The 10931-nt window shown below is 30.8% G+C and overlaps 1 protein-coding gene across 1 annotated transcript in view; it reads right to left on the bottom strand.

Moving 5' to 3' along the window:
• Positions 1-3: 3 nt before the first annotated feature.
• The window catches only part of LOC105458282 (multidrug resistance-associated protein 4-like), a gene marked incomplete at its 3' end in the record, with an annotated part of 22234 nt that continues 11306 nt past the window's right edge, over positions 4-10931 (bottom strand). The window contains exons 3-14 of the mRNA XM_011703453.1: positions 7386-7542; positions 6843-7073; positions 5722-5853; positions 5327-5518; positions 4826-5134; positions 4176-4712; positions 3533-3838; positions 3138-3311; positions 1590-2079; positions 878-1108; positions 449-682; positions 4-177 (exon numbers count right to left, since the gene is read on the bottom strand). Coding sequence (XP_011701755.1) covers positions 4-177; positions 449-682; positions 878-1108; positions 1590-2079; positions 3138-3311; positions 3533-3838; positions 4176-4712; positions 4826-5134; positions 5327-5518; positions 5722-5853; positions 6843-7073; positions 7386-7542 — 3167 coding nt within the window. The remainder of the gene's footprint in view (positions 178-448; positions 683-877; positions 1109-1589; positions 2080-3137; positions 3312-3532; positions 3839-4175; positions 4713-4825; positions 5135-5326; positions 5519-5721; positions 5854-6842; positions 7074-7385; positions 7543-10931) is intronic.

The raw sequence follows: 10931 nt of genomic DNA, 5'->3' as shown, positions 1-10931 counted from the left end.
GTGGCTGATTCTCCGAGATGATGGATTCCTCTTGAGGAAGACTTGAATATTCAAGAATCCTTTCTACAGAGGTCATCAGCGACATCGTTTCAATAGACTCTTTTATGCCGTATGCTAAGATACTAATCAGATACGATTGCCATATAGCGAGACCTGCTTTGCTGTTGTCTACGCTGTCTGCAACATGAATATCAAGAAAGGGTCTTGCAGTAGATTTTTTTTAATTAAACCAATATTCTTCAAAATACTAATCACACGTAAAATTAAAAGAACAAACATACCGAAGCTTACATATCAAAAGATTATTTGATTCTATTAATTTGTTCAGAATTTTTTTTGTTGTACTACGTATTTCTGTATTTTCACAAAATCCTTAGAAAGACATGAAGAATATTTAATCTTTAATAGATAATAATTTTTAATAATCTTTTAATTAATTTTAATTTACCATTCTCATTCACCAGTATTAGGGAGAAGCAAATGCAAGCGAGGAACAGGCACATAATTAAATTCATAAAGACAATGAAGGACGACGAGCACGATAAGAAGAGGTACCATGTGCCGCTGTGACGGTCTTGGATCAAGTCGAATTGCTTTCGGATCATCTCTTCGACGCCACTGCTTCTGATTGTCGGTAGACCGTTTAGGGTGGCATTCACGTGTGAGAACAATGGACTCTTTGCTGAAAAAACAAACGCAAATTCTGACAACTGAAATTTACAGATCCTGGGAATTACATTCTGACTGAGAGAAGTAAGAATTTAATAGTCCGAATTTAATGACGATAGTTAAACGATTCAGAAATCTAGAAATTAAAGGCAATTTAAAGTAAAAAGATTTTTTTTCGATAAAAACAATAACTTGTTTCAATACTTACTTACGCCATCGAGACGTTTAATACTTTGGATGATTTTTAAGTAGAACTTTGTCACAAAGAAAAATAGAACGATCAGAATCACTGTCGGTATCAGCATCCATCGATTAATTATCATTTCCATTATCATTACACCGCAAACTGCAAAAAATATCTGAATTGTTTCTAACATCTTTTTGGGCAGCAACTCGTCTATGGTGCCTATGTCCTTTGAAAATCTGTTTAAAATTCTTCCTGGAACACGAAAATCGCGAATCTAAGAGTTATATTTAATAATCCTTACCGCGCACGCGCTAATTCAAATGATTGACGTTTGACTAAAGAAATATTTTATAACTGGCATAAGTTTATTTCCGCATATTTATAATCATTGTATTAATGATCGCTTCGTTTAAGCATTGTATTATAGAAAAAAGTAATACAAGACTGTTTATTACCAGGAACCGTACATAAATAATGAACGTTATTTAAGATACACTCTGTAAATTTTCTAAGCACTTTTAAATTAAATTAAAGTCAAAATAAAAGTTTAAATTTGTATTGAAAAATTTTAAAAATTTCCTAAAAAGTTCTAAAGTACAAAAATTTTGAAAAATTCCAAAACATAATGTATAAAATTTTAAAAATTGAATAAATTTTCACCAATGTATTTCTTCAAATCTCACTATAGGTCAACAATTTTTTTACCCTTGGATATCTCGCGAGTGCTGCTCACCGGAAGGATTGGTGTGAAAAAAAGACATGCGCGCTTGCAGCAGATTGAAGAACATGGTGTTGTGAAGATTGCAGCTCGAGTTCATGCAAACCTTCATAAAGAAAAAGCTGCCAAACAGTATGGTAACTGTGCAGGCGATGATGCAAAATGTGTATACGTATATGGCATCTATAGTGCTGAGCAGGCCGTCTGGATTTAGTGTGAATATCGACCCAAGAAAGCTATTATTGTACATATTCTCGAACTGTTTGTCACTAATATTTCCTATACGTCTGACTTCTTCCAAAGTGGTCCAGTATGAGAGCCAGTAATCACTCCCGGTGATGGCGATCTGACTGATAAAAAAAATCAGCAGCAGCATAAATAAGATGAAGTAGTTGCCGCCGTGATGCAGATACTCCTTGTACACTCTGCCGGATACACGACCGTGTGCCATTGTTTCGGCTTCTGGGTTGTTCTTCATAAAATCCGAAACATCGATATCCGAGTGCTGCATGATTGCAAATTAAAAATTTAATTAGTTGAGCGTACAGTAGATGCAATCCGATAAAGCTACAATACCAATAGCACAATTTGTTTGTTCAATATTGATCCAATATTGAACCAATAATTGCACCAATATATTTACATTGTGAATACATTGTGCAAATTATTTTGAGAATATTATGCAAATAAATTTGACATCGGGCTAGTAGAATACGCCTTAAGATCATTAAAAATGTTATTGTAAAAATGTACGTGCAACATCCCAACGCATTACTAGAAATGTAAAAGTTTTATAGATTGTTCCACTGTTACATCTGATTGTAAGTATAAGAGGGTACCCGACACCGACATAAGTCTTCCAAAGGACACCCATTTATTTCTTGGAAACTAATTGACATTGTTAACTTTATTGAAAAACTAAGTTCATATATTTATAACTTAGTTCTAGCTAAAAATAAATTCTACAAATAACCAAAATGACGAATGCCACTTTTAATTTTTGAGAATTGTATTATAGTTTAAATAATTTTGGATATATTGTCGTTAATATTATTTTGTATGTTTGTAGTTTTCTAAAACTTCTTTAATTATATTTTTCTTTTTTGGTTGATTTTAGGACTTATTTTTCGCTCATTTTTGCTTATCTTAAAAATGTTACGTATTACAACATTTCAAACTGGAATTAAAAAAATTGCTGTATTATTTCTTGATAGAAAATACTTCGCAAATTGTATTTATGTTTTTAAAGTTTTATTTTTATCTTTTATCTAAGATTGTATAGCTCAAACATTCTTAAGAAAATGAGTATAAGAAAATTAATGGGTATTTGAGAAAACCATAACTTTTTTGGCAATATTACTTCTAAAACTCCTCTTATTGTGTTTTATTACTTGTTAATTAGTGAAACTATATTAATATTTTTAATGCAAATATAAAATACAAATTTTTTCAATAATTATTTTATTGTATTACGAGTCTGTTATTATTAGATAAAGATAACATAGAAAATTTTGGTTTCTACGTTTTCCATTATTAAAACTGAAAAGTGAAAGATAATCATACAGTAGAACTTGCGGTCGATAATTCCGAGTCTCGTCTCGTGATTCTTCTCATTTCCGAGGCTCTCGAGTCTATTCCCTTTTTCTGCGCATTGTGACACAAATTGTCCATCATCTTAATGAAACCTTTATTTAACTGTACTAATTCGTTATAGCTTCCTTGCATCTTCACAAAACCCTTAACGATTAAAATAAAAATATATTTAGTACGAAAACTATTTATTACTCAAGAATCTTCTAATTAATTGTAAAATTTAATATATAAATAAATAAATATCAAGATAGATTGTTAATGTTATATACAATTAAGAAACAAAAAACGCCAAATTAATATATAAATTTTTAATATAAGAAATTCTTTTATTTAAAAGCGATTAAAGATTGTTTTAGATAACTCACTCGATCGAGCACGACAATGTGATTTGCCGGTTTGAGAAATTGCAACTGATGAGTAACGAGTATCCTCGTTTTACCGTGAAGATATTTGATGATGCACTTCCAATAGAGATGCCTAGCAACGCGAGTATCCACCGCACTCAAGGGATCATCAAGCAAATAAAGATCTGCCTGTCGGTAAACCGCCCTTGCGAGATTGATTCGCGCTCTTTGACCTCCGGACAATGATACACCTTTATCGCCGACCAACGTCATGTCTCCCTGCGGAAACTGTTGGAAATCCTTTGTCAAGGCGCATACATTTGTCACCTGAAACGTTTCTCAATTAATTAAGAAATAAATAATATGAGTAGGAAATGTTAAAATAGTTAACATTAAAAAAATAGATGTTCTTCTTTTATATAGATGGAATCACAGAATAAAATTTCAGCAAAGTTTATATACTCGCTAAGAAATATCATTTTTTTATTGGCAATCAATTAATGAGTCGCGATTCATATTTATGATTAAAACTAAAAATTGAAGGATCTAAGAATTGTGCCACATCTAAGAATTTATTAATATACTGTCGTAAAATAACAAAGATGAGAATGATGATATTAATAGTATCTACATTGAAAATGCTCTGCTGTACTATGATAACTACCTGCATGTACCTGGCCTTGTCATAAGACTGGCCAAACAGTATGTTTTCCCTCACAGTACCATCAAATAGCCAGGGCTCCTGACTAGCATAAGATATGCGCAAATTTGAATTGCTCGTAAAGTAACCATCAGACAAATTGTCCTGAAAGTTAGACCTGGAGGAGTTCTGAGTGAGAATCACGGAACCAGAGTCAATATTTAGTTCCTTCAATAGCAGATATAGCAAGGACGATTTACCGGAGCCCACAGCGCCGACCACAGTGCACAACTGGCCCGGTTCGATAGTTAAATTGATATCACATAAAGTCGGCGGCAATTGGCCGCTGATCCAATTGACAGAAACGCACTGAAGCTTTACGTAAACTGGAAGATCAGATAATTTCTGAAACTCGGAAAGTTTGATACTTCTATCTTTCGAGATGTATCTCTCTGTTTGATTCTCCTTATTAATTGTTTCGTTTGGTTTCTGAGATTTAGATTGTAACTGCGGCACCGTTTCCAAACATCCCCTATTCACTTCGTCCATCAGCAGAAAGTTCTGTACAAGAAGTTAAACACTTAAATTTAATCGCAAGTATGTGATAGGAATATCGATAAGATGGACTGAGAGTTTGTTGTGAATTTGAAAATAATGTGACAGCGTGTATATACCTCCAATCGTTTTATAGACACCATCGATTCGCTCAATGTTATCAGCCCAAACGGAAAGTAATGCCCGGCAGTTATTCGAAGAAAGAAAAAGTATGTTGATATTTCGTAAGTCACATTGGCAGTCATATCATTTCCCATTAGAACAAATGTTATCAGGGTGAAGTAGAGGTTCAATCGCTCGGTAAACCAAATGGTGGCCAAATATACGGCGCGCACGAACGATGAAATTTTGATCCTCTTGATTTCCATCTTTCTAGTGTTTGACACGATCTTGCTGAACGATTTTTCCCAGGCATACATCTTTACTACCTGAAAGATCCATCATAACGAGAGCCATCATATATCGTAAACTATCATAAAATTGTTCTCTTATAGAATTTCACAATTAGACATTAATGTTGTTATCTGGTTAATTTAACAATAAGATGGTTAACAATGGAGCATATGTTTACGTAAAATAACTAATCATATACTATCCTGTATTATCTTTTTGGGAAATACCTGTATCGCAGCTACCAGTTCACTCATCAGCTGCACTCTTCGGTCCGTCAGTGGCGCGATCATGGCTCTGATTCGGCGACTTAACCAGCTGGAAGATCCATGTATTATTACGGCAATAAACAACATCGATCCGATGCCAACAAGAACCGAAATGCCGATTTTTTGCCACATTATGGTTCCTATGATCACTAACTGCAAATTAAAAAAACCTGGCCAACTTTAATAGATAACACGATAATTACAATAGCTTTAACATATATTCATATATAATAATAATCTATAAAAGTGATTAATTTAAGTGATTTTAGTTAAAGGAAAAATATGATCAAGTTGTGCTGTGTAATTTATATCTTGGAAGTACACGTATGTTTTTCACATTATTAAAAAATGATTACCTGAATTGGTAAGATCACTATATAACACAGATATATTGCTAATTCATCGAAGCAAGCAACGTCATTGCTGAGAAGATTCATGATATGTCCAGTACTGATTTGGTTCATAGATGCTCTATTTAATCGTAATAACTGCAACAGTTTTTGAAATGATTATAGAGCTTGCTATTACATAATTTAAGTATTGGATTTAGTGAACAAAATTTCTTCTTTATGCTATTGTTTTCTATTTTCTGTTTTTCTAAATAAACATGATCATTTTTTAAAATTTTTTGTGAACGATAAATAAATCAGTCGTAATGGTACCATTTATATTACAGGCATATATAAGTCTCAAGAGTCTTAAACTTATTTTACTTAAAATTACTTATAATATAACAAAACAATATAACAAAACTCAATTTAACAAACAGTTTTAACGTAAAATATTATATATATATAATAACAAATTGTTAGCTATGACTTTAAGATGAAATGTAAGAGATATAAAATATTTTGGATATCATAATTATAAAATAATTATAAAATAATTATAAAATAATTTCTTTCTATACTTGTGATTGTAACTAATAAAAATTGTTATTATCTGGTTTTGCTCCATTTTCATATAATTTAATGTATTTTAAAGAAATACATGCAGTTAGAAGACATGTGTGATTTTGCGATGAGTATCAATATATTATGGATAGTAAAAGACATAGGACTATAGAAAATTTTCAAACTTTTACGACAAATCGCCAAAGTTATTCATATATATTTGAAACTGTAATAACTATCATATTCTCAATTCCGTATAGTAGTCCACGTAATGATCTGACTATAACAATCTCAATACAATCAGCCACTTCTTTAAACATTAAAGGTAATTAGTTTAAATTAATCCTTCCGACACTGAAATCGGTTTCCACGTCAAATAATATAATCCAACGATTGAATCCTTATTTTTTTACATCTATGATTTCTAACGTAGATAAAGCTTACGCGTTGATCCAACGATTTCATAAAAGTATTACACAATCATTATTTCATTAATTAAAACAGTTTTACCAATTCTAAAGACTTTTAAAAATCTTTTTCTTTTCCTTGGAAAAACTAGAAGCCAAATTATTCCGCAATATTACCTTCCGATAGAGGAGGGAGTTGCAGGCGACGCGTATTCTCATGCCGATTTGCTGCGACTGCATTGTTGCATGTTGTGTAATTATAGCTTCGATGACATTCAAAATGACAAGAAATGCAACATAGATCAGTACATTGTCCATTTCTGTTTTGTTCTTCACGGTGGAATCTCTGGCAAAGTAATCGATGACCAAACTTTGAAAGATCGGTATTGCCATGCGTACTACACTGCTCTGAAAGCGAAAACGTTTAAATTTTTATACTTAATTCTAATGTTAAAATGTCATAATTTCAAGCTTATAAATCTAATGAATTTAAGAAGAGGAAAGGGGAGAGAGAGAGAGAGAGAGAGAGAGAGAGAGAAATATCCCAGATTAACAATTTTCTTTCTCTTTTATTGTTAGCTGAATCTAATCAGAGATTACCGTCTAATATAATAAATTTTTCTCTTGTTTTTTGTGGGAATATTTTTCAACACTTGTTGTTATGCTCAACACACTTGATCTAATATCACTATGACATAATGTCTCTACTTACAGACATACCTGGATAAATGTGCAAAATATGACTATAAAATATGGCAACCAAAAGGCGTTACAGATAGCCTTGTATAACCTCGGACGGGCGTTCTTTTTCAATGGCACTTTCTGTCCGGCTTTGCTCATGGTGTATTCCAGTTTATCGAGTTCGCGATTCCAGTATCTGGATAAAAAATGCGTTAGAATTATAGAAAAGTGGGGAGATCTATTAGTTAAATTTGATTAATCTCATTTTCTCCGCATTCTACTACATTCAAACTTTAAAATGTATTTAATGTAAAATAATAGTTCGTGAAATAGCGAATTGATATTCACAAATACATATATAAATTACATAATATATAAATACATATGTTTATCCTTATACACTGGTCAACAAAATTAACGCGTAGGTAAATTTATATCAAAATTTTGCATAACTTTGGACAATCGGATTTTACTTTTCAAAAGATGACGGATGGAAAAAAAGTAGATTCAAAATCGATTAAAAGAATCTTTAGAAGTACAGACTTTACTCTTAAGAATGAAAAAGAAAACTTTTCGATATAACCATTTTTCGCTGAGTTACAATTGCCTAAAGTTATGCAATATTTTGATATAAATTTACCTATGCGTTAATTTTGTTGACCAGTATATTTTTAAACAATAATTAAAATTTTTTTATTATTCCATATAGCAAAAGTGAGAGATACGGTTATTACAAACGCTGTTATAATGTGTATTTATAATTATATTTGTTTATTGTCTCCAACGCGGACGATACTCACTTCTCAAGATGATCGGTCAGTGTTTCGGATTCGTCTACTTTAAGCGGCCGATAAATGTCAGATTCCTTCCAAATCACGCTTAGCGCTCGTCATATATAATTCGCGCATCCACCTATGCAAACAATCAGTATGTGTTTTACATCAGTATATTGTGTTCGCGACTATAATGATTGTTATGGAGCAATAAAAAATAGCAAAAGCTGTGTTCTTTACTTTTATTTTTAAATTCCCTTTCTATTTTAAATATCCCATTATTCTTTTCTATCAATAATGATAAATGCATATGACACGAAGAATTGAAGGCTTTATGTATTTTCGTACAAATTTCATGAACACACAATATATTAATTTTTAACTTTAAATAGAAAACATGTTTGCAAAATGACCCAAAATAATTATCTGTTACTTCAACGCCAACATGATAAAATATGTAAAGATGTATAATTCGCAAGAAATCAAAAAAATTGAAAAAATACTTTCCACGGACAGGTGTATTTTCTGTTCTAAATTTACTTTGGTGATGTTTTATTAGGAAAATTGAAGAGCTGGATAATACAAGAAAAATATACAAATACCCTCTTATATATGTGATAACGACTATACACCGTTATGCGATATGAAATATTATGTGCACGGGTATGTGTAAGTGGATTATTAACACACAATTAACATGGAATGTGTTAGCTGATATGAAGAAAGAAAAAAATAAAAATATTACTCAACATAAATTGCTTCAATTTTTTGAATGGAAAGAAAAATTTTGGATAAAGTTTTCGTAGTGCTTTTCCATTTCTTTAAAATAAATATAAAACGTAAAATGTACAAGATTGAAAGTAGCTAACCCTAAAATATTTCCTTTTGTTGAGGAAAAGAATATTTTTTCTTAATAAAATACAAAAATTGCTTCTTTAAAAATAGAATTTGTGATATTTCTTTACATTAAGAGATTCAGCTCCAACCTTGACTTTGACATATGTTATAAAGATGAAGGTACTGATCAATTTTTTCTTATTAATTGATGGTATCATGTACTTTTTTAGATATAATTAAAACTCATTTTTTTAATTTCATTACGTTTTTTATGGCACCTTGTGTATAATAATATATAAATAATGTATTGAGTGAACGTGTTTTCCTCTTTCCGAAGCAAGTCCTCCTGGGATTTATAATTGTACTGATTTACGTAGATTTTCGACTTTCCACGCGAAGCGAGGTTCACACTCCCTCCCACCTTTGATCATGGGTCAATGAGGTTTATGGTTGCATTGATTCACATGGATTTTCGACGTAAGAGGTCGACCTCATTTATCCGCCCCGTACTTACGAGGCGTAACAAGATTTATAATTCTATTGATTTGCATGAGTTCATGTACAAGTAGGTTCATATACAAAGTAGGTGTCATAAAATAATGAAATTTAGAAAATAAGTTTTAAGTAAATACATATATATATATCAAAAACTATACAAGACCGCCGAATTAATTTAAAAGCCAAAGTTGATCAGTACATTCATCTCAATAACATACTCGTATGTCAAAATTACGGTCATCGGAGCTGCATCCCCTAATGTGAAGAAATACCGAATTTCGCTTCCAAAAAGAAAATTCTTCATATTAAAAAGGCAGCTCTTTTTTTCTATAAGAAAAAGAAAAATATTTCCTCCTTATAAAATTTATTTTTTTTAAAGAAATCAAAATTTTATTTTAAGGAACAAAAACACTTCGTTCTTGCATTTACTGCTTTCTTTTGCCAAATATATTCTTAGGTATAATACTCGTGACAAACCAGAAAAATAGAGCACTGAACATGTTTGCAGTCTCCCTTGGGTTTCGCTTCATGTCGCTTGTATCCTTATTCATGTTGAAACACGGTCTTACAAAATTTGACACTTGAAACTAAAAAGAAAAAATGAAAACGAGCATTTTTATTTGCTTTCCTCTTTTCCCTCTCTGTTTTCATTTCGACTTTTTTCTCTTACCTGGTGTCTTTCGAAACACGCTTTTCAACAGTCAACTTTACTGTAACCATCAGTAACTTTGTCGCTGTTTCCCATATCGGTTTTTAAGAATGTTACTGATAATATGAAACAGTTACGATAACTCCCACACCCGCAAATTGTATATATAACGCAGTTAGTATGTTAGTATTATGCAATTAGTATGTTTTTTCTTTCTCTTTTAGCTTGATTATCAAAATAAAGTTTCATTTGTTATTGAATTTAACTATTTTAACAGAGATTATATAATAACTAAACAGATAATTATTTTAATAGTAATAGTATTATTTTAAACAATATTTAAGAATTTTAATTTGACACACAAGAGATGCACAAGAGATAAACAAACTGGACATTAGCAAAAAAATTCATGTTTCCTCTTTTATTTTAATCAAAGTTCAATTTAAAAGGATTTTTTTGTAACTTAATAAAATAATTTTAAATTAAAATATTAATTTAAAAAAAGGAGACAGATAAATTTTTTATCATAATTTGATGTACACATATAACTTTATTAGATTTAATATTAAACTTTAATTACATGTATTACGTTATAATATGATATCAATAATATTATTATTGTTTAAAAATAAATTTTTTAAATATTTTAAATTCACAATTTCTGTGTTATTTTGTAAATTTAATGCCCTTTATTGCCTATTTATACATGTATCATCTCAGATATTAATCTGTATGTTATCTCAGATAGCATTAAAATATTTCTCTTTAGTTTAATCAGCTATACTTTTACAATAGCGCATTGTCAATAATACCGGACACCCTGTACAT

The sequence above is a fragment of the Wasmannia auropunctata genome, unplaced genomic scaffold, assembly GCF_000956235.1.
Source record: "Wasmannia auropunctata unplaced genomic scaffold, wasmannia.A_1.0 LD334555.1, whole genome shotgun sequence".
In the NCBI taxonomy this organism is placed as follows: Eukaryota; Metazoa; Arthropoda; class Insecta; order Hymenoptera; family Formicidae; genus Wasmannia; species Wasmannia auropunctata.
The sequence above is the reverse complement of the archived record's forward strand: the minus strand, read 5'-3'. Positions and strand labels throughout refer to the sequence as shown.